The following is a 23,921-nucleotide window of genomic DNA, read 5'->3' on the forward strand; positions in this document are numbered from 1 at the left end:
TGAAGGTAAGTTTCTCACAAATTCTGTAGAAAGATATGATAAATGATACAAATGTCATAAAAAAACAGGTCAGAAGATGACATATTATACATACACAATAGATACATCATGGCTAGGATGGAAATGCAACCATTCAGCTAAAAAAACAACAACTATATATTATTAATAATGAAAGTTTAGTTCTAAAACACTACGTAAAATAGCTTACTCTTCAGAATTACAAAATGTATACATGTATATAAACATCAATAAAGTCCTCATATCTCCATTTTTTTCTCAATTTCAATATCATATTTTCTCTTATCTCCTTTTCTTCATTAACATCTTAACAGTTCGTTTGCAAGACGGCGAGGCACAAAAGCTCGTTGACCAGGTGGCCTTAATGCTCCGTGCACTTCACGATGAGCACTCGGTAAGTAAAGTCCATCTCCCTGCGGCCCGCGTACATATTTCTGAGGACCCGATGATGCTCCGTGGACATGGGGACGCTGGTAAGTGCCCTGATGAAGACAATAAAAGTTCTGTTGCATTCCTGCGTGAGTCTCGTCGCCGGGTAGTCACTGTGGCAGTGGGCTATGCTGGCCGACCTATCGAGAGAGTTGTGTAAGAGTATGAAATATTTACCTCACTGTGGGAACCATTTTCAAGATATTTTTAAACGTGTGGAGAGGATGGGAGGGTTGAATAAATGTATGCATGCGTGAAAGTAAAACTGCGTGTTTTGTAATTAAATATTTATGGGCCCGTCAGGAGTCAGCATGGGGCCGTGATGCGAAAACTGTACATGTTGGTTGGAAATGGGACGGCGGGAGTTACGTAATGAGGTGCAGGGCAGAGGGCCGAGATGGACTCCTTCTAGAAAGAGCGGCTCTCTCGCCACTCAAAGCGCCAGCACATCCCGAACCCCACTGAGAGATTAAACACTTGCACAATCTGACCGCCTCAGCCTGTTTCCACTGTCACTACAGTAGACTGGCTGCTTTTGGACAATGGCCAAAGCAAAATTTTTAACAATCTTTCAACCTTTAATGTTACATTCCCCAAAAATATTTTTCATTACCCATTGACTAGAATGAAGTGAAGTTGAAAAACTACTCTCCATTGTAGGAAATGCTGGACAACAAACTGGTACAGACCAAGGTTTGTCTGGACAGCGCCTACATCTGGAAAAACAACCAAAACACACCTTTTTGTAGATAAGATGCTGGCTTTGTCTGTTGTCCTCACGTCACACTGATGGCCACGAACATCTCAGACAAACTCATCCTCCACATGACCCGCAGAAGTACGCGCAAACAATTTCAAAAATCATCGGAGGAACAGAAACAAAAACTCTGTCCTTCCTGCGCTCTCCATTGTTTTGGCGAGGACCTCGCCCACAGCAATCAGCTGTCAGCGTTCCTTCCACCGAGCTCTTGGCAGCTGGCGACCAGCTGCTCTTCTCCAAGCTCTCAGCAGCTCTTCCTCTATCAAAACATCTCAAAAAGACCATTGTTCGCCGCGGGCTGCAGGTATTTGCGTCACCTACCACCACAAACCAAATAAAAGTGAAATTGTACACATTCTTTAACTTTTGCGCAGTCTTGCGCGCTCCTCTGCTTACTTTAGGTAAAAACCTTCCTCACACAAAACATGGGAAACTGCCAGAGAGGAACAATAGGATCTTTAATTAGATCAAGAGTTACGCACTCATGCACGCACACGCAGTTGCAAAACAACACGAGGTACTTCTCCATTTTTTCCTCTCTTCTCGTGTTGAAGATCTTTTGGCTACGAGTGTGAAACCAGAGGATTGTTTATTCAGAGCAAGTGTCCTAGTTCGGATGTTTCCCATCGCTCACAAAGCATTTTTTTTGACGTACGTGTAAGGCAAAGAAATAAGATAGGTCATTTTCTTTTCTTTTTTCAGCTGCACAAACATGTTTGCCGTCGTCTCGCCTGACCTGAGTGGTGGTCCACCTGCAGGCTGTACAGTAAGATCATGCAGTAAAACAAATGTGTAAACACTCAAAAACACCCCAAAAAACTGAATAGTGAACTGTCTTGTGTGTTCACACAGCTGATGAATAGTTGTTTATAACAAAAAGGAAAATTGAAGCATCTTGACCTCCCTGTTACTACAAGTCATGGAGCTCATTTCGCTTTTCAAACATCAACACGAGCCAAGGAACGAGACAATCCTCGCACAACCATGCTTTTGAGACGGTTTTCCCCACCGAGCTGAATATTTCATCCTTCTGGGCGGGGGATAAGGTGTCTCGTGCTGTTCACACGATCTGCCTTTTGTCTCGGACCGCGATGAGATGGACAGACAAAACGGATTTACCAGGTCAGCGGTGTCTCAAACAGTTACGGAGGTGACAGACTGTAAGGGGAGACGGCGTGTTTTTCAGCCGGAGCCCCAGTCACGGCTCCGCTTGACGCAGAGCCGGAGTTCACCAAGGACAGCCTGTCCTGGAAACTGAAGATGCTCACCTGAGCTACAAGTTGGGCTCAGATTGCACAGCCGACCCCACAACCCAATCTGCTCCCAACAATAATAATAAATAAAAGGGACAGGCTTACTGTTTGTGATTTTCTGAACAGTTTTTTGGCCACATGGTGAACAATAAGTTAAGGCTCTATAACAAGAATGGGCAAACTACAGCCCGGGAACTATATTCGGCCTGTTATACTTGAAGAAATGATATTAATAGTATAAAATAGCTGTATTTCTTCCTTTTTTTCCTGTGTTTTAAGAGTCATCTTAATAAAGAGGTAAATACTGTTGGGCATCAAAGACAGACATTTTGTCGTTCCTTTGCTTTTGTTCATTTTCAATAGACATTAAAGCTTGTTTTCTGCACATTCCTGTATTTTTTCTCCTATGAGATGGCTCACCAAAACACTCCATCCATCTGCTCCTGCTCTGGCTGCTCAGTCAAATTTTAGAACCCATTGTGTCCCACCAGTTAAAAAGTTTGCCCACCCCTGCTCTATACCCTTTAAAATGTCCCTTATAACACTAATATAATGATTTGCATTATGCTACAATGTCATATGAAAGAAGATTAGGTTGCATATGGTGCAAAATGCTGTATTAAGACCGGAGGGGTTCGATGAAATGTTAGAAGCTTTGCAACGATATGCAAAGCAGGAGCTCTGCCATTTCCTTCCGAAATATTTGCATGGTTTGGATGTTTCTGTGTGCCTGTAAACAGGGCAAACAAGGTGGAAAGTTTAATAATAAAAAAAAAAAAAAAAAAAGCCTTTGTCTCATTCAACTAAAGCGTTGTAAGAAGATGCAGTAAATATATGTTCCGACAACTGGAAGCATTGTCTTGGCCACTCTGATATTCTAATGCCACGTTTTCAATTCGGTCACGCTGTTTTTAAGTTCGTCATGTGAAAGCCAGAGCAAGCAGAGTGGGTAAACCGCGCACGCACACACACGCACACACACACACACACACACACACACACACACACACACACACACACACACACACACAGGTCGGCACCGAAAACAACAGCTCAGCAGAATTCCTTGCATTAGGAAAAAAACAAGGCCAAGAATTTGACCTTAATATGGCCTTAATATTTGTTGGCAGTTTCAGTGAGATGGAATTAAAAACATGACCTACTAATCAAACTCTCTCCCCCAAAGAGTAAATCAGCCTCCAGTCGACCGTTTTAATCAACCTGAGCTCTGAGCGAATGTTGCCCTTGCAACTTTATTATGAGCCCTACTATGTTTTCACTTTGTCATTGTACTTGGTTAGCCAGTGTAGATGGTTGGGATTGTTTTTCTTCCATTAAATCTCTCTATGGACATCGATAAAGTTATCTAATGAAAATCTGTGTCGTTGGTTGGTGGTTGGAATGAAATGAAGGACCATAAATCATCACAGCATTCAGTTAACACAATACAGAGGGGATACTTTTCCTGATTGTATCCTCTCCTACATGCATGTAATTTCTCCTAAATCCTTCCAAAACGTTCCCTTGATCTCTTTTATTCTTGCTCTTGCATTTTTGTCACTTTGTCCCGTTCTGATTCACACACTGCAGGGTGGTGACTTCCAGTTACCAAAGCAGTTTAATCGCCAAGACACACCGAGGAAGACGATCAAAAAAAAGAAGTCCCATCTCTTGGTTAGTGTAAAAATAAGAAAGACTTTTTTATACCCAGAGAGTATTTCCAGGAAAAACTTGGTGGTCTGGGTGAGTCACGGTTGCTGTTATTTATACTAAACAGATCTACTCCACCCGCTGTTACATCACGACGGTGCTGCTTTACAGCGACTGGTAGGTGGTGGTGACCCCCACGTCCCAGACTGACCCGGGCAAGCAGGGCTGGAAACATTTATGCTGTGATGTGCCAGGATCAAGTAGCCAGGCTGCTATCTGGTTACTAATCTGATAATCTGTTTGGCACACGGGCCCTTTTCCATTCTTCCTTACATAATTGAGTCTACGCTCAAACTTAGGCTGGACTGGCCAAGGACTGACAACTGCAGTGGACAAAAAAAAAAAAAACAACCAGAAGGCGATCTGTGTTTTGTTTGTTTTCTTTGGTGTCTTAAATCTATCTTCCTTACCCACAATGCTTTGACTTTGAGAGGTCAGACGTTTCACTACGTTAAAAGTCCAGATTTTACAAGGATCTTACCATCATGGCAGCATCAGGCCATGGTTGTTCCAAGTCTCCTTCTAACCAGCAACACTTTCCTATTCCTTGGGGACCTTCCAGGCCAGGAGAAGTGTATAATCCCTCCAGCAAGTCCTGAAACTGCCCCAGGGCCTTCGATCGAATAAATCATTTAGTGTTTTCTTTTTGTTTTTTTCATTTAGTCTTTTTTCAAACTCGTAAGATCACTCCACTGTGAACCTCTTATATGCAACCTGCAACTTTATATTCATTTAAATACATTTCAGGGTTTTGTGTTGTTTTTAAATTGGCCAGACACCTATAATAAATGTGCTGCATAGGAAAAGAAAAGTTCCATCTTTCACAATAAGTTATTTGTTTATCTTTAAACTATAATTTCTGTCGAAAGGAAATTTCTATTTTTTTATTTTTTATTTTTTTTTGCTTCGAATTGCTTTTTTGCTTATCTTATTCGTATTTAACATCAAAATAAGGGCTAACAGGAAGATTATTAACAGGGAGGGGGAAAAAAACAGAAGAATCTAAGTCTAAAAGACAAGCCAACAGTTACATAACAGGGAAAACCGACGAATTCTTTTCTCGTTTCTACAAGTATTCTGAGGCGTAACAACGTCTCGTAAAAGTTTGTTTACTCCATAACGCTTCCTGAAGTGGTTACCCATGATGCTTTGCTGCAGCTATAAAGCCTCCGCCGTGCCGCAGCAGTCGGCAGAGTCGGGGCTGGGCTGAGCTGAGCGGACGCGGAGGTGGGAGATACTCGCAAAGAGCGGCGGCACCTCTCATACACAAATACACAACAACGACTCTTTCTTTTTAAAAACCCAGCCTTACGGATGGTGAAGTCCTCCGCCGTGGTGTTGTCCAGCAGAAGTTGTATTAGTTGCGAAAAGGAAGGCCGGGACGACTGTTTGTTGGAAGCTGTCATGCCGAACACAGAGGAAAGGTAGGAAGATGCTCGCGCTTTTCTAGAAACGTCACTGGACGAAACTCTGAAGGATGATTTTTTTTTTTTAAATATATATATTATTAATTAATTATTATGGTTATTATTTACATTTTTAATTAGCTCTTATGTCGTTATGGACAAATGCTTGTGAAAGTTGCCAAACCGTGATGTTACTGTCTAGAAACCACTCTGCCTTGCAGTGTGTTTTCTGATGCAAGAGTTGCCAAAACAGTTCAGTTAAGTTAAACAAACAAGAGACAATGTGATATTTTGCCCCCATAGTGTAATTTTTCTAGCAAGCCAAACGAGCCAAACATCAACTAAACCGCTTAGTGGCTCGATGTGATGCGTGTGTGGAGAGTCCGGAAGGTCAGCGGGGATCAGAATTTAAAGCCCATGTTTTTGCTCAACGTGTAATTAGTGTTTTGTCTCCCAACTTGGAAAACATGCAATAAACTGCATGCACAATTTAATGTTATACTTTAATCAGTAGGCCTTTTGCAGCTTGTAAGGTCTTCGACTGAGTGTTTTGAAGCACACTGGGAACATTTTGCACACATTTCCTATTTGAGTTAACATTTAAATGTATTCGCCTCTCAGTGTTCTACCATTTCCTTCAACAAATAGTCAGAGGGGTTTTTCTTTTTAGGTTACCGAAGAGCTGTGCTATAATTGAATAAGGAAGGACTACATGTCTGCACTGGGAACTGCACTCCTCTAAAAACTGTCAATTATTTATTTAATTTTAAAAAAGAAGAAGAAGAAGAAGAAAGAAAACAAAAGAAAAATCCTACAAACAATAAGCCCACCGAACAAAGCTTTGTTTAATTTCTGTCCTGGCTTCTGGCACAGCAACCAAGCATCATTAATTCTTAAAAAAACTAAGAAGCAAACATAAAGCCCTCCAGATCCAGGTGAAACTGCCCTGTTGTGTGAAGCAAACGCAAACAAGTTGGCGTGCACGAGGTGCCGCTCCTGGGCACCTGGCTGCAGGTGTTTGCACTGTCACCCGTAAGGGAAACTGAGAAGTGAATATTGCATAATGCAGGGCCTTTTAAACTTTTACCCCAGCCCACTTCATATATTATAACAACCAAAATTACAACATAATTTCTCAAATTGTATTTTGCATCTTTTTAAATGGCTGCAGATAGACGTTCACAAAAATGCCGTGCTAATGTTTTTCTTCAGTAGAGTAAAAAAAATGCATTTTCATGCTATGATGTGGCCAAATTGTAATTATTAGTCTTCTGCTTTTCTTCTGCTCTTTTTTTTTTTTAAAAAAAAAAAAAAGAAAAGCTCTGCCACTGACCTCTGTGGGTTAATCTTGTTGACAACGAGTGGCGGGTAGATGTCCAACCGGCCCAGTGAGCCAGAGCGCCGACTATATTTTGCACTGTGACTGTTTCAACCCTGTCAGCTGAAGGCATCAACTGGCCTACATCAGCCCCGGTTACATAACCCCCCCCCCCCCACCCCCCCCCGGGTCGCCCCTCCTCTCTTCCTCCCTCTGCTGATTCACTTCGCTTCTCAAGCATCATCTGAATTTTTGTGTGTGTGTGTGTGTGTGTGTGTGTGTGTGTGTGTGTGTGTGTGTGTGTGTGTGTGTGTGTGTGTGTGTGTGTGTGTGTGTGTGTGTGTGTGTGTGTGTGTTCACTCGGAACCAGCTGCGTTATCTAACCTGAGCCACCCGAGTGAAACCAAAGTGCCCCTCATTTAGTGGCGGCAAGACTGCTGCCGCTCTCTTTCGCACTCGCTGGAACCGTCTTAATGTAAAGGCTGTTAAATTTTCCATAACGTAAGCGCAGCGCGGGGTGTGCCAAGCCGGGCCGGGCCGGGCCGGTTCCAGCTGGCAGCCTGGTTTGCCGTTTCTGGCGTCACCCACTGAAACTGTAAGCGGGCATGTTCTGGATGCATCCAAGAGAAAAAAAATGAATGAGTCTTGCCAAAGACGTGTCCATGCACTGGCAGATACAACTCTAATAGGCTTTGACAGGGTGAGGGGGGGAAAAAAACCCTGAATTCGTAAGATCATTTTCCATTCACCGTTTGTGTTGTCTTGCACCACTAAGCACTGTTTGAATAATTTAAGTTTTATCACAATATCCCACAACTTTTCTAACTGGGTAGCAAACCGGCTAGTTTCACATTAGGCCTTAATAAATCAAACTAATATGTGGGGTGGGGGGGAGGTAATACAAACATGTAAGAGATACCACCAACACCCAACACTGCTTATTTTCAGTTGAGGAAAACGCAGCCAGGACTGTGTGAGTCTCGGCCATTAGCCTGTGACTTTGAGCTTCAGGCCATCGCGTAGCAGCGTGTCAGAAAGGCTCTTCCAGCAAATTGTAACATCAAAAGGCGTGAGGCGTGTGTGCAATTTTTTTTTTCAATCTATTTATTCATAGTTCCTCTGGAAGACGGGCCTCGAGCTCGACGACCGTGCGAACCTGCTCGGCGATGTTGGGTTTGTCTCCGGAGGTCAAAAGCAGAACATTCTGACGGGCTCGTGTTGAACCGCGCTCAGGTTTCAGACCACGTGACTCTTTCCTGTTTCTGTCTGGACATCTTTTCCGAAACGCCGTCCATGCCAAACCTCCGGGGTCATCGGCGGTCCGAGGACCCTCTGGTTTACTTTCCTGCATCCACCGACGCGTAGACGTTTCGCAGAACAAGCACTTTTTTTTTTATATATAAACCCACATTTTTAACTGTATAAGTTCCTCTTAACCCTCTGATTGACCAACTAAAACTAATATTGTAAGACGTCAGATTGAATCAGTTTGGATTTGAGTTGAATGTTTTTCCAATGTTTAGACACTTAACTTCCTGCCTTCTCGGAAACCTGTCTTGCCAGTGCTTCATGTCTAGTCTCAGCTCTCATTGTAATCGTTTTCATCTCCCTGTGCTCCTCGATTCACTGACAAAAGAACTCTCTGTTCCAAAGTGTCATCAGAATTGATTTAAGCTCTGGTTTTCAAACCTCTTGCAAAAAGAAATGATCTTATCTTCATCTGGTTCATCACGAGGATACGGACGCATAAAAGACGATGAAAGTGCACAATTCTGAAACGTCGTGAAACACTGAATATTGTGTTGAAGCGGCAGCGGCAGCAGCAGCAGCAGCCCGAGACGCTGCCAAGGTCGTAAAGAACAACGTAGAATTCCTGAACCAAAACACGGAGCTGAACGGTTTCTGAATGTTGCGGTCGTTGCTGTTTTGCAAGTCTGTCAACATGACGATGATTGGAAATACTGGTGCAGGCAAACTGCACTTGCTGTCCAGAGCAAACACAGTGGATCGAGGGGAGAAAAACCACGCGCAGCTCAAAATCACAGTAAATTATGGCAAAATAATACAAAATATGTTGGAAAAATCCAGTTGATTAAAATAAGAAAATTGTGAAAAATAAAAAGTAATAATAAAAAAAAAAAATATTATCTAATGCACTGACACTTGACCTTTAAGCCAGAGCCGTTTGAGGCAATTGGATCAACGCCCTTTACAGTGCTAACCCATATTCTGTTTTTAGTGTGACTTTAGTGACCTGTTGGGTGGGGGGGGGGGTGGGGGGGCTGCAGGCTGCTCCTACCCATGTCTTCACTTGGTGGAGGGTTGTGGGGGGGCTGAAATGTCAGAGCACCGACATGTCGTCTTCCAAAACAACATATCAGCCGAGGACAGGAGGCTCTCCTGTCCTCCTCCGGTGGAGGAGCAGCGGCTGGCGGAGCGCCTCCGACCTCACCGCTTATCACGTCTTCCACCTGTGTCCGCGCTTGTTTACGCTTCCTGGTTCCACATTTCCTTTTCGCCGGGGGCACATAAATTAAAAAACAAACACAAGAAAAGTTGCCCGTCTTGTCTACTGTAATGGGTCACTGCCAACATTGTGGTTACACCAAACACTGCTGTCTCAGGGTTAGTTAGCGGTGTTAGATGTGGTGGATTCCTTTCTTTGTTTAATTTGGTCCTCTAGTTTATGTTTGCAAAGATGACCCAGGAGCTCGTACAGCTCGATGCTCTGGCTCTTGTTTTTCTCTCTCTCTCTCTCTGGTTTGCATGTTATTCCCGTGTTTGTCTGAGGGTTTGTTTGTTTGTTGTTTTTGTCTGGCCACTCCGGTTTCCTCCCACCATCAAAAACATGCATGTTAAGCACTTTAGGTCGGGTTGGTCCAAATATGAGTCGCAGCCGCTTGGGACTGAAAACCCTCATGTCTGATCTCACAACAAGAATGGTTGTTATATTTTTCTCTTTGATTACTTTTAAAAAATATTCAGTTTCCTCCTCCGTCCAAACATAACGTGCCATTTTCGCTCGAAGCGAACTGGTCATGTGACCCCCGTACGTCACGGCCGCTGGCGTGTAATCACGAAAAAAAAAGTGTTTCCATGAAACTTTTGCGATGCACATCTGCATCACTACATCTGAAAAGCCATGACAGCGTAAAAACCTTTCAGCGATATTTGAGAGGTTTTCGGAAGTTTCCACTCGCAGTTGCGATATTTAGGTTTTGCACAATTCTAGGGGTAATGGAAACGCAGCTATTGTAGTCTAACCTTAACGTGGCCCTGGGTGAACTACCTAGAAAAGAGAAAAGTCCTCCACTTCGGTTTGCCTCAGTTGTCAGAAAGACAAATATGTCCTTTGTGATGTCACTAAGGGGGCCGCTAACGGCCGAAGGTCAGGATTTGACGTGCCGTCTTGCCCTCGTGCGCGTCTGGCAGCGACGATCGGCTGCCATTGTATCTGGTCGGAGATGCACGGCCGCAGCTCGTAAAGGCCAAAGATGGATGTTCCCAAGAGCCTCCTGGGCTATTTGCAGAGGTGTTTACAGATCATGACACTTGTTTATGATGCATGACTACCAGCGCAGGCTGGCAGGCAGGCAGGCAACCAAGAGCTCTCTGAATGTCACAACAACAACTAGTCCACGACGCAACGTCTTAGATATTTCTATAATTTCACATACAGGGAAGGGGAAATATGTCTATATCTATTTATAGCTGAGCGGACCTGACAAACTGGATGACTGACTGACTGACTTGAGCTGATGAGTCGAGGCGCGGCCGTACTTTACATGCCTGGGGATTGGCTGCGGGATGGAGTTCTTTCAATTTCATTTTTCACACCTAGACACGATTTTAACTTCTCATTTCTCTCAAGGTGTTTGTCAGCGAAATGAAGCCAAATTGTTGAGTTGGCAACAGGAAGGCGTCGCAGCTTCACCCTGCCCACCTGTGATTACTAATTATGGTTGACACACATTCAGTGTGTGAGCGGTTTTGCCTGCGTGTGTCAACCTGTATGAGAATGCAGTCCTGCCACTGTGAAATGCAATTACATCGTTTCTTGACTTTTTTTTTTTGTTTGTTTTTCGCTGTTAATTTACCCCCAAATTAATACTATTATTTCAGTGTTAATGGGAGCTGTGATGATGTTTTTTGTTCCTGTGTTTATTTTTTGTTTTTTTAGCCCTTGTAAAAATTCTGGAGTGCCCTGTTGTGACTTAAAATTTCAATGGGGAAAAAAATCCTTAAAAGAAAATCCTTAGAAAATGCACAGCGGGTCACAAGCGGCGTTTCCATTAACAAACACAACAAACCATTCTTGACAGCAAACAAACGTAAACAAAACAAACGCAAACGTAAATCTCGCAGTACGAGATTTTACGAGAATTACGACTCATGCGCTTCACACCACTGAATGAAAACACCTGTAAATCCCGATTTTTAGAAATATGGCTTTTATTTTGCGAAAAACTGTCATGGAAAGGTACTATTGGCTACTGAAGTGTAGGCTACTTTAGCGCTCCTGTGATCACAGGATATGGCTGTGCAGTTTGACTCAAAACATCATTCCCATTAAAAAAAAAATAATAATAATGATAATAATAACAACATTGGGTGTGAGTGACATTGATGAAGGACCTGTGAACTCCCCTCTCAGCGGTCCGACCCAGCTGACGGTGGACGCTGGGCTGGGCGTTCACCCCCAGAGAGCCGAGCTGCGCCAACACCAACAGCGCCTGCTCGCTTTGCTTTGGCTCGCCGCCCTGCTGGCGGAGTCTGGCTTTGAACGGCCAAGCTCACAGCTGCGAAACAGGACCCCGATGTCTGCTTCCTTTATAAAAAACAGAAGTGAAATGAAATTGTTGCAGACGCGTCTGAGTTTTATGTTTATTAGGTTGAAAGGAAAAGGACAAAAAAAAACAACACAGCGTCTTGCCAAGAAAAAGGGGAAGGGATTTGGTTGGCATCCTCATTGTGTAGAAGTGTGCGGTCTCTTTGCTTTTGGTGAGACTCTCTCCAACACTGACCCCCCACACCCTCCTCTTCTCCTTCTCCCTTGCAGCTCCTGGTTAGTGGGCTCCAGGCACCACTGCTCCATCCCTCAGTCTCCGGGGCCTCTGTGGTGCTCCTGATGCCCCTCACCCACAAGTGAAGATCCCGGGTGGGCGAGGGACGGTCAGGGATCACTCTCTCGGCGTGCTACTACATCAGGTGAGCCGCCTCGGCGCTCGGCAACCACGCAAACTCAGAGCTTCCTGCGAGCATCTGCGTGCAGGAACCTGTCATGCAAAGATGAGATCTTTACTTCTTCTTTTTTTTTTTTAAAGGGAATTTTAAAATAGAAATATTTTTAGAGCAAAGATTTTGGGGCATTTATTTTGCAGGACACGCAGTTCAATTCAATCATTCCAATCATTTATTTACCATACATGAAGGGACAGGCTTGTGGTTTTATTTTTATGGAATAAATTTGAGTGCTGGCAAATAAATTTGTGACTCCACCAGTTCAGAACCACTGATCTAAGCACCTCAGTCAATTACCACAATGACAGGCAAGGGGCAAACTACGACCCGGGGGCCACATGTGGCCAGTTAGGCATTTTAATCCGGCCCGCCGGGATTGAAGAAATTATATGAATAGTAAGTAAGTCGTAAAATAGCTGTAGAGTATTTCAATACAGAGTTGATTACAGTGGGGCTTCAAAGACACATATTTTGTTTGAACACTTTGTTCATTTCAATTGACATGAAAGCCCGTATTTTCTACTTCATCACTTGATATTTGGTTCCTCCTATGAGGTGGCTCACCAAAACACTCCATCCATCTGCTGCTGCTCCGGCCCCTCCGTCACATCTCAGAGCCCGTTGTTACCCGCCAGTCACACCTCAGTCGCCCGCCAGTCACACCTCAGTCGCGTTTTGCTAGAGTCACGTTCCAGACCTGCAAAATCCTTTAATCCGCCTCTTACTAATCATAATCATCGTGAGTTGGCTCACCTGCCTCTTTCGCTCTCTGAAGAGCGGGCATCTTTATACGCACGCCATCCAGAGTTCAGAGAAAGAACAACAACAAAAAAAATAATAAAAAAATAAAAAATCACATGACAAAATGTCCCAGAAAAGTGAACCACTTTTCCACAAACAAATCCTCCTGCGTCCGTTTGTGCCCCAGACATGTGACCGTCCCGCGGATTAGAGATTTAGGGATCAGACAGATCGGTCACCGCTGTCATCCTCACATCCCTCCCTGCCCGCCACAAAAAACCCCCTCGACATTATCGTCATGTTTGTCCTCGGAGCGGAAACCTCGTTTCCCCCGCGGACACGTTTCCTCGCTTTACCCACTGTGAATTGTGAGCCGCATTTTAATTTGAGTGCAACTCTCAAGCCCTTGCACAATTTATCATTCATCGCCCTTCCATAAATATTTGACAGCGGTACAGTCGCCCTGTACACCAGATCGTTTTTCAAACCTGCGCAGACTCCGGCAGGTAGACTGCCGGCTCGACAAGCAGCTGGCGGGTTCCTGGCACTGCTGAGCTGGGCAGCGTTGAACGTGTGAGCAACCAGAGAGCTGTAATAACGCTGATGGCGGTTGCATCACAGCTTTGACGCTGCTTCTTCTCCGTGACACAGCGACCGTTTCCTGTTTCTCAGAGTGACATTCAGGAAGCGTTTCTTCCTCGCAGCGCTCATCTTAACGTCCTGTTTGTCAATATTGGCGGCTGCGAGGCTGCCGCGGCGCAGCGTCGGAAAATGGACCCTCGTTGAGATGATTTGGTGCTGAAGTAAAAAAAGGGAATGAATGCGACTGCGACGGCTGACCTTCTCCTCCCTCGTGTCGTTTGTGATAAACCAGGATGAGAAGCTAACAGTGACGCAGGCCGCTCCAGGGAGTGGGAACCCCTCCTCTATCCACTTCCAATACCAGATCAGCGAGCGCCGCTCGGCATTCTGGGACACTGCTCTGTCAGGGGACAGCCTCTTCCTGGAAATACCGGCTGGGCCGCTGGTGGAGGGCAGCAAAGACGGGTAAGGAAGTGGCAATGAAAACATCTGATCTGAGTCAAACAGACGATCCAGGCGAAGACGAAAAACTTTACTGAAAGTTTGGTGAAAGTACCTGTGATGTTTTCACTTCTGGCTAACCGGACCTTTGAATCGCGAATCAGTTTTGTGATTTCAAAACCTAAGTTTGCCTTTCGTTAATCATTCAGAGTCAAGCCCTAAGTATGATTTTACTGTGCCCCTCGTGATGTCACAAAGGGCACAGAGTCCTCTACCAGGTTAATGATGACACCCCTGGCCAAGTGTTGGTTCCAACCGCTGAGTCCGATCCCCTTATTTTAATTCCCTTTTAAAAGACGTTGAAGGCTCTAAACGCACCGTCAGCGCAAAGCAAAAACTGAGCATTTTGCTGGAGGTCACAAACAGAGGGCTAAATATGCTTTGAATGGACATCAATAGATGGATTTGGGTCATTAGCTTGTGTGAAGTCTGTCTTGATAGGACATTTGAAACATGGATTGCTAAGGCTGACAGTAGTGACAGCAGCCGCGTTGGACTCGCTGACTGCGGTGCGTTCAAGGTCAAACCGGATGTGGGCGACTTCCTGGGATTCTGTTTGGCCTGCGCGTTTCGGCTGCAATCGATGCCTGCCGCCTGGCAGGCGCTCGGCCAGCTGTTACCGCAGCCGGCTCCGCTGCTGCCTCTGCATTATTATATAAAATTGCAGCACTTATGTAAAGAGGGAAAAGAGAGTGCGTCACTGCTGCTCCCTCGGCCTGCGCGCTGACTCGCCCTGCCTGTGTCTCTGCCGTCCTCAGGCTAATCGCTCTGCTGGAGTTTGCCGAAGAGAAGCTCAAAGTTGCCAGCGTCTTCCTGTGGTTCCAGAAGGGCAGGGAGGATCGCTGTGAGTGATTTTTCATTTCGTCACGTCACAGGCTGTTCTTGTAAATCAGTTAATGTACTGTAAGCACCCAGTCAATGTTAACGATTTTTACAGTATTGATTTTTTTTTTTTTTTTTTGCTCCACAAACTTGATTTTGTCCACTATCTAGAATATACACATGTTGTAATTGTAGCTGAGGGACTACGTTATGTTATAGACTTTTATATGTACATATATAAATATACATATACTGTATATGTGTGTGTGTGTGTGTATATATTATGTACATATGTTGATGTATTTTTATATGTATATATGTAAATACATATGCATATATGTGTGTGTGTGTGTATATATATATACATATCTGGAAGGTATATATATGTATATGTATATATATGTATGTATATGTATGTATATGTAGACATATGTATATATGTATATATTTATGTATGTTTACTGTATGTATATGTATATATGTATATGTATATGTATATATATATATATATGTATATATTACATATCATAGCTTCTGCTGGAGCCAATCATTGAGGAGAACCTCATCAGTCTCACTGTGTTCAGTCTCGCTAGGAATGCATTGATATGAGCTGATATGATGCCTTTCAAGTGGTTCTGCAGCCGTGAGAGGAACGCTCAGCGATCAGCGCACTGACCCCGCTCCTGTCTTCTCCCCCAGCCTCCGTCATCAAGACCTTCCATTACATGGGCTTCGAGATGGTGAAGCCGGGCAGCCCCAGTGTCCCGGCTCGGCCCGACCTGGTCTTCATGGTTTACACTCTGGACAGCAGCAGCAGCAGCTCAGACGAGGAGTGAGCGGCCTCGCGGCCTCCCGACGCCTCCCCTCTCCCACCCAGCATACCCCTCCACCCCTCTTCCTCACCCCTTCTTCATCATTCTCATCAACTGAGAAGGGTCTTTTTTTTTTCTTTTTCCTCTTTTTTTTTTTTTTTAAGTAAACCGGTGTTTTTAAAGGCTTGTGTTTTGGCGGCTCAGGTTCACCAGACAATCAGGAAGTGGAGTCGCTCTGCACCCGATCGTCGTGTGAGTCGTCTGCCGCTTCACTCGTTTTGTGGTGCCATCGTCGAGACTATTGTGCGATTTCGGAGTGAAGTGGAGTTTCACAATGAAAGTCAGCATATCTCTCCTCCGACAGCTTCAAGCTTTTTTCTTTTTTTAAGGACAAAGACTTTGATCCGTGTGCTTCTCCCAGTACAAACAATGTCTGTAGAGATTTTCAGAAGACTTTTTGGGTTTGGTTCTTTAAAAAAAAAAAAAAAAAAAAAAAAAAAAAACATCAGACAACTTTCGTCTGTGTCTGCCACAATACATCGTAATATTCCTGTTCACTTCTCCCAGATGTTTGACAAGCTCATCATTCCAGCACATGAAACGCTTGATTTCTCTGCTCATCTTCCCCCAAACAGTCTGTCCACTGTTTTCTTCTTTTAGCGTCCTCACTTGTGTCAAAGGCTTACCTGGCAACCCCAGGTGTTCATTGTCAGTAGAGGTAGTCGTCGTCGTCGTCGTCGTCATCGTCTGCTTGGCTGTGACTCTCCTCGGGGTCTCTGCTCAGTCTTGACGGCTGACGGAGACTCACTGACAAGCTGCAGAGGATGACGTCATTGTTTTACTCCGTTCTCGAGTGAAACCGTTTTAAAAAGTGACCCTCTTGACTTTATAGTTGCTTATGGAACCTTAATGTTTGGATCAAATGAAGGTTCCACCCCGTTTAGTCTCTCATCAAGCCGCATCATTTTGGGATGAAAGCATTTTTTTAATTCGCTTATTCTTATTGTCTGCGACACTCCAGACGATAAAATTTTGAAATGTCTTCCCTGAGTTCCATTCAAACTGGTGCAACCGCGACTTTCTTTTTTTTTTTTTATGTAATTATTATTTTTTTCAATTTCAAGACGGTGTTAAAAAATGCCTTCGGCGCAGCGTGGTAGGTTTTGCTGAAACATGCCGGGACTCGAGCGGCCGACAGACGAGAGCTTTCCACAGATCCGAGGCTGATCAGCTGCTCACGTCTTAGTCGTTCCATTCCTCACCGGTTACAGCTCGGCCAAAAGGAAAAAAAACAAAAGAAAAGAAATATACCAAGGCTTTTCGTGCCTGATCAGGACAGTGCAATGCTAATGTTTTATACTCTCGGAGTCTTATTGGGGAATGTTTCCATTGACTAGATTTTACCCCCCCCCCCCCCCCCCCTCACAAGCAACTTCAGGTTATTAGCGTTATATGTAAATAGAATCCAGAGACGGGAGAAATCCCGCGCAGCTTGTTGCATTTTGTTTTCTTTCAAAATAAACACCAAAGACTCGACTCTGTCTGAAAGTTAAAACGTTCATTTCCACGCGATATCAACAGCAATAAATAAAACAGACCCTCGTTCCCCAAACAGCCCTCAGAATCACGTCGGTGGTCTGCTTTGCCGGTGCTGGGACGTCTCTACTGATTCAGCCCTGACTTTTAAAGCTGTTAGCAATTGTCATGATGATTTTTTTTGTTTTGTTTTTCTCAGAGGTCTATTTTTATGTACATGTATTTCTCAAATGTTTACTTTATAGTGTAGGGAGTCATTCTTGTTTTGTGACATATTTACTAACTAATCAATGACAATCAACAATTGTATACTCTGGAAAATTTTGTTTTTGGAGAGGCAAAGTAATAAAAAAAAAATTGTTATCTAATATCTGTGTGATTGCCTTTTCTTCTTTTGTTTTTTTTTTTTACAGAGAAAGAGAGACAGGGTGAAGTGAAGCCTGTGGATCTGAGATACTGTCGCGGACCTTTTGAAAAAAGTTGAAGATGGCACATTATGCCCATATTTCAATTCTTTTCATTCGCACCCTGGCCTCTGTGGTGGAGTGGCTGCCAAATAATAAAAAAAACAAAACAAAAAAAAAAACTGTCCTTGTGACATCACAAAGGGCTGTTTTCAGCAACATTGGAAAAGCAATAACTAGTCTCATGGTTTGTTTGTTTTTTTCATTAGAAAATATCATTATTAATAAATCTAATTAGAGGGTTTGTTTTCAAGCATGGTGGCTGTAGGAAACTGCCTGACGACTGCTGACTCAGGTGTTAATCTCCAAGCAGCTCAGCCTGCTGCACATCACCGCTCACTGCCGTGCTGATCTACACTATTTGTAGTGACTGGGTCAAGGTGGACTCATCCGTCACACCATAGTTGTCCCCTATTCAGCAGCAGCAACATTTTGATCCCCTTTCTTGCAGTACAGTGACTCCACCTGTCCTATAGGAGCCCCAGTGGGCCAAACAGCCCCCCCCCCCAGACCCGTTGGCTTAATGGTAGTTAGTGGTAATCAGACGTTCAGACGTTGGCACACTTGGAAATGTTCATTTCTGTGTCTGCGCTACACTAGTGGTAGAAAGGTGTATTACAACAAAGACGTTAAAACAATATTTTAAAAAACTGTCTGCCGAAACAGCAACTTTTCCATGTTTTCTTAATATTAACATGCTTGGTTTACAAAAGCACATACCTGTGGTTTTCTGGATTTGTTTGTTTTAATGGCTGATGCTTCTTGATAGTATCTGCAAAAAGAAAGCCACCACTCCAAACAAACACCTCTCCTGACATAAGTGCATCTTGTGGTGACATGGTGTCGTCCGTACCCGTCCTCAAGTCAGGCGTCCAAGCTGTTAATCTCAGGGGCTCGTTTCCACCTCCCGGCCTTAATCTCATAATGACTTTATATGAAAGTGCATGAGATTGAGGCTGGTTACCTCATCAACACGGCAATTCTCGGAAAATGTCTATATATACGCGTCCGTGCATCTCGCTTTCCAGAATGTGTTTAGCCGAGTTAAAGCGAAGCCGGCCAGTAACTAATCCCCTCGTAAGAGCCTCGCACAGCTGCAGGACTCACCGAGGCCTTAACCAGCAGTGCGCACCCTTTCAAAACTGCTCCTCTTGAAGCATCTGCGCTGTATTATGTCATAACACTCCCTGACACAAATGACTTCTGACACAAATAATCTCACCCTGAGGCCCATTTAGCAGCTTTAATGGTAGAAAGATCCTCTTTCATAAGATGATCTGATTTTCGAGTGGATGGTCTTTTTTTTGCCCTGCGATGAACTGGTGACTTGTCCAGGGTGTACCCTGCCTAAGTTCGCCCTAAGACAGCTGGGATAGGCTCCAGCAGACCCACATGACCCTGAATAGGAATAAGCGGGTATAGAAGATGAATGAATGAATGAATGAATGGTCTTTTTTTTTTTTTCAACTCAGCATTTTGGTGTGAACGGAAGCTTCGATCACTGATGGCTTTTCTTATTTGTGAATGAGCTCCTTTGCACAAACTACTAGTTGTGCAAAGTCTCTAACTCGCATCAGTGGAAGTTTTAATTTTTCCTCATTTTATAGATCTCTATATATATATATATATATATATATATATATATATATATATATATATATATATATATACTTATGTTAACAGTCACATGCAGATGCAGACTAAACTCGGGCCATGTGATCTGATAAAAGCTTGCTTCAGTCTGGACATGGAAAGCCGCACGAATGCCTGGAGGCCGACTGACATTTGAGTCTTTTGATGTTTATTAAACTGAAGACTTTTCTTTCGCTGCACTTGACTTGAGTAGTTTGTGACTCACGGCTTGAGAAGCACACGGCTCAACCTGGAACTTGCTTTCCAGCTTTGCCAGCCGGACAAGCCAGAACACTCAACATAACCAGAGCCCGACAGATGGAGGAGAGATTATTCCATAATTCATTGTTTGGATTTATTTTAAGAAACGACGCAAGAACAGAACACAAAAGCCGTCACATCCACACATATCCACACACACACACACACACACACACACACATACACACAGGACCCGAGCAGCGTTGGACAGTGCATCTACTTGTCCTTCTCCTTCTGCTCCTTGTCTTTCTTGTCCTTCTCGGCTTTGGCCTCCTCGGCTTCGTGCTTCTTGATGAGCTCCTCCACCTCCTTCAGCTTCAGCACTTTGATGCAGGTCTTGCCGTTTTCGCGGGTCAGAGTGGCGAGCTCCACTGAAATGAAATAACAAGGCAGACAGCGTGTTGGCGGAGGATGCAACCGTCACAATATATAGCTGCTATATTGTACTATATTATATTTAGAAATATATTGTATGTCAGATTAGATTTGAATTTTAAATTACATTATATATTACATTTCAAAATCAGGTAACTAATTATACTATATTGATGGTTATGTTTATAATACTATACTGCACTATTGAACTTTCATTATTACCACTACAACTATTATTGTTACTTCACTGATGTTATCACTACTAATAATATTCTTGATATTCTTATATATTTTTTTGGATTCCATTGTTTGCAACTAATTACATTACATCTTGTGTAGAATTGCATAGTAGTGCATAACACTTCAAACACACTTATACGCACTTGCCACTCTTTTAAGAAATCTTTTTAACATGCAATTTTGTATCTGTGCATATCTGTAAAACTGACTTTCAACTGCCACTTGCCACTTTTTTTTTTAAATTCTCTGTACACTTTGTTTATTCTTGCATGCACAATCACGTCGGGTTTTGCCACAGCGACATGTCACTGCCATGTGACAAATAAAATCTTTTGAATCCTTCAATTAAAAGGGCCATTATGCACCAACTGTCCCTCTGCCATCGTTGCTGTACGAGGCGAGAAATGACGTCACACGGGCGCAAATCCCATCCGCCGTGACCCCAGAGGCGCACCTTTCTCCGCCGACAGCTTGCTGACGTCCATGGTCTTGTTGAGCACTTTAATGGCCAGGGCGAGCGCCGAGGAGAGCGTCATCTCTCCCTCCTTGTAGTCCTGCTTCAACATGGACACGGCTGCCTGTGAGCAGGGGAAGTGCAAAACAAAGTGACACCCATTAACCGCAGGAACCGGCCTGAAAAACAACAGACGTTCTGCTTTTAGAGCCGTATTCAGCGTTTTGATTCATGTGCACAATGCTGTTAGGCACGGTTTGTGTGCAGCTGTCTCTGAAAACCCACAGAGACTATAATAGTCGCAAGGAATCAGCTTTTATGCAGTTAGCTTCCCCGGAGTCAGCAGAAAGTAGGCCACGGCCTTCTTTATTGTGAGCCTCCGCTCCTTTGTATGTAAAGCGCTGGGCTGAATGCTTGTTCAGGTGCACCCTCTAATGATAATGACGGGAATTGCAGTTTTTTTTAAAGTCACTTTTTCTAGTTTTTAAACACTGTGTGTGTCATTCTTTACAATTTGAGCCACGTAAATGAAGTATTTCTCAGGCGGGAGCATGTCGGGGTTCCTGCGAGACTCACAGCGCTGTTGTTCCCGATGCACGTGGCCTTCCAGCCGCCGTAGTTTCCACTGGGGTCGCTCTGGTAGAGCTGGAAGCCGTAGTGTTTATCCCAGCCCATGTAGAGCAGCGAGACACCAAATGGCCGTTTTCCTAAGAAAATACACACACACAATGTTTGACTCACAGATGCGACAGAAATAGACGAAACATATTTATTCATGTGCTGTACCGGCTTCATTTAGAGTTTGGATTTGGAACTTGTATCAAATATTGACAAGTGATTTCATTTTGATGTAAAAACTGTATATTTGTCTTTTAAAAGGGAAGGTTGCGTTGTTGTTGTTGTTAGTACCTCCAAACTGAGTGTAGGCCTGCTTGATGTCACACAAAGTGGTGACCAGCTGCTCGCAGGGGATCGGTTCCTGATACTGCAGCAGGTACCTGCAGCAGCCTAACGTTACTCATTTGCCCCACAACGTTTATTAAAAAAAAAGAAAAAAAAAAAAAAAAAAAAGCGCATGTAAAACTAAAGCGCTGACAGAAACTGACCTCTGTGCAATCAGCCTCAGCTCATTGGTCAGCACGTTGGCATCCGATGTGATCCCTGCCACGCTGCAAGCCAGGTCACTGCAGGAGAAAAACAGTCATTTTGCCGGATTACAGAAAAAAACAAGACGTCTTGCAGGGAAGCATGAGAGCAGAGCTAAGGCTGGTGGTACTCACTCATTAAGCTTGTAGATCTTCTCAGAGAAGAACACTTCGTCCAGCAGCTTATGAATGTTCCTCCTCTCTGCGGCCAGCAGCACACCGTCATTGGCTAGAATCCCCAGGCAGGTGCCGGCGTGGCCGATGGCCTCCATGGCATACTCGACTTGGTACAGGCGCCCTATGAAGGACACAAGGAGTGGTTTTGAGGATGCTAGCAACTGAAATATGCAGAGCTGGCTGATGTTTGACATCGCCATTAAACGTAGATCTGATAAGTAACGTTGTTGCATCAATTTTACCTTCCGGCGAGAAGATGGTAGTCCGTGAATCATATCGACGAGACTGTGGGGAAAAATACTTTCAGTTATAAAGCGATGCGGGATATATTACAACTTTCATTTACAAAAATGCGCGCAGTTGTTAAAGACAGGAAGTGGCTGGTGGCTCTTGAATGCAACTGTTCTCAAAAATAAACTGTAAACTTGTCTTTAACAGAAAAAAAGACAGCTAGAACTAGCGCAACATAAAGTGAAACTGCAGTTTACTTACCATTTTATGAGGCTACAGTCAGGACCTGTCAGATAAAAAAGAACGAGCAAAAAAGCAAACAAATATAAGCGACAATCACAAAGTAGCTCAATAATCCACTGAAGCTAAAGGCTAACGTTAGCGTCCCCACCACTGTCATCAGAGGCAATTTCTGAAAGTGAAAGAGTCCAAATAAAACACGACGCTGCTAACATCTGTCGTGTTCAACAGCTCACGAAATACAACAGGCAAATATTGCGATGCTTTATATCTTTAGTAATTAACTAACTGCAACATTAACCGCTTTTGTGTTTGTAAAGATTTTAGCTAGTTGTACTCACACAGTAAACATCAGTCAATGGGACATGAATCGACAAAAACTGAAACCATTCAGCAAAATCATTTCACTCATGACCTTGGTGAACTGTCGAGTATTTTTCATCATAACAACGAGACCATTGAAAAAAAATATCAATAACATTTGACAGGAGCTTAGTTTAAAAGAAATAAAGCAAAAAAGAAAATCGCTTACCAAGGCTTGAGGACCTTTCTTGGTGCGCAGTTGATGACGTCACAAAAGTGCGCCGCCGCTTGCTCGTCAGTAGACTTTCTAAACAAGCGTAGACAGAGTTAGAACATTGAATTTGCGGGGTTTTTTTGTTTGTTTTTAAAAAAAATTTTTTTTAACAAATTCATTTTTTTGTTATTAATTTGGTAATTTGAATATGAACATCAGCTTATCTCAGGTGATGAAACAAAAACTGAATGATAAAAAAAAAAAAAAGACACTAATCCAGATACTCACATGATTACATCCAGATTGATGAAGGGTTGAGAGTTATTAAAAGGCAAAATCAGTCAACACGAGATTTTAATGACTCTGGGTAAATTTGAATTAAGTATCTCAGCTTGAATATGACATTGTCTCACTGTCCATAGGAGAAGGCCTCGTCATGTGACTAATGTGGCAGGGCCAGCTGGCCTCAAACTAATTATCCACCTTCCCACTTAATCGTCGTAATTTCTTGTGTATGTTTTATTGTCTTGTTTAACTGTTGTTAGATAATTCAGTGGCAAAATTTCTTATTCCCTCCCACTGGTATCTATGTATGTATGTATGAGAACCCAGACTGGTTCAATCATTTATCTGCCCAGGTTGCAATATTAACACCTGACTGATTAACAAATCAGGAGAGTCGATGTTCCATCCTGCACTCCAGCCTCCTTGTGAGAAAGAGGTAAGAGCACATAATATAGGACCATTTCCTTTTGGGCTCATTTTGAATTTATTTTGAACTTATTGTTTTGATGCATGCTGTAGGTGTATGAATCTTTCTGATTAATGTGAGGCTTTGTTGTTGTTTATGTTAAAATCCCTCAACAGAATTGTGGAAATACTTCTATTCAGAATAATTTTAGAACATTTTGATATGGTAAAATAAAAATCCTATGGGGGAAAAAAATTAAATAAGATGCCCCGATGTTTGTCCAAAGTATACCTTTAAACATATACTCGTAAATGTAACATTTTGCAACAAATGTACCTTTGTCAAAGAAAATTTTGTCTGAGTCA

At 43.3% G+C, this 23,921-nt stretch overlaps 2 protein-coding genes and 1 long non-coding RNA gene across 3 annotated transcripts; 1 reads left to right on the plus strand and 2 right to left on the minus strand.

Annotated features, from left to right (window-relative positions):
• Positions 1–5,357: 5,357 nt before the first annotated feature.
• On the plus strand, positions 5,358–16,861 carry oaz2a (ornithine decarboxylase antizyme 2a). The gene is given in 6 exon segments (XM_076019326.1): positions 5,358–5,594; positions 11,954–12,020; positions 12,022–12,102; positions 13,751–13,923; positions 14,718–14,803; positions 15,481–16,861. Coding segments are annotated over 6 exon segments (654 nt in total). The 5' UTR covers positions 5,358–5,484; the 3' UTR covers positions 15,618–16,861.
• Positions 12,037–18,470, minus strand: LOC142883975 (uncharacterized). Its single transcript, XR_012926100.1, has 3 exons — positions 18,314–18,470; positions 12,700–12,919; positions 12,037–12,170 (listed from the first exon to the last, which is right to left on the minus strand). It is a non-coding gene; the product is annotated as an uncharacterized LOC142883975 (long non-coding RNA).
• A 1,085-nt stretch (positions 18,471–19,555) lies between these two features.
• On the minus strand, positions 19,556–22,958 carry psma4 (proteasome 20S subunit alpha 4). Its single transcript, XM_076019327.1, has 9 exons — positions 22,881–22,958; positions 22,370–22,394; positions 22,120–22,162; positions 21,836–21,998; positions 21,662–21,739; positions 21,465–21,553; positions 21,132–21,262; positions 20,556–20,679; positions 19,556–19,857 (listed from the first exon to the last, which is right to left on the minus strand). Exons 2-9 carry the CDS (start codon positions 22,370–22,372, stop codon positions 19,703–19,705), a joined length of 786 nt encoding a protein of 261 aa, XP_075875442.1. The 5' UTR covers positions 22,373–22,394; positions 22,881–22,958; the 3' UTR covers positions 19,556–19,702.
• Between the last annotated feature and the right edge of the window lie 963 nt (positions 22,959–23,921).

The sequence above is a fragment of the Nelusetta ayraudi genome, unplaced genomic scaffold (assembly GCF_046127955.1).
Source record: "Nelusetta ayraudi isolate G7.1 ecotype Tasmania unplaced genomic scaffold, CSIRO-AGI_Nayr_v1 ptg000009l, whole genome shotgun sequence".
Taxonomy (NCBI): Eukaryota; Metazoa; Chordata; class Actinopteri; order Tetraodontiformes; family Monacanthidae; genus Nelusetta; species Nelusetta ayraudi.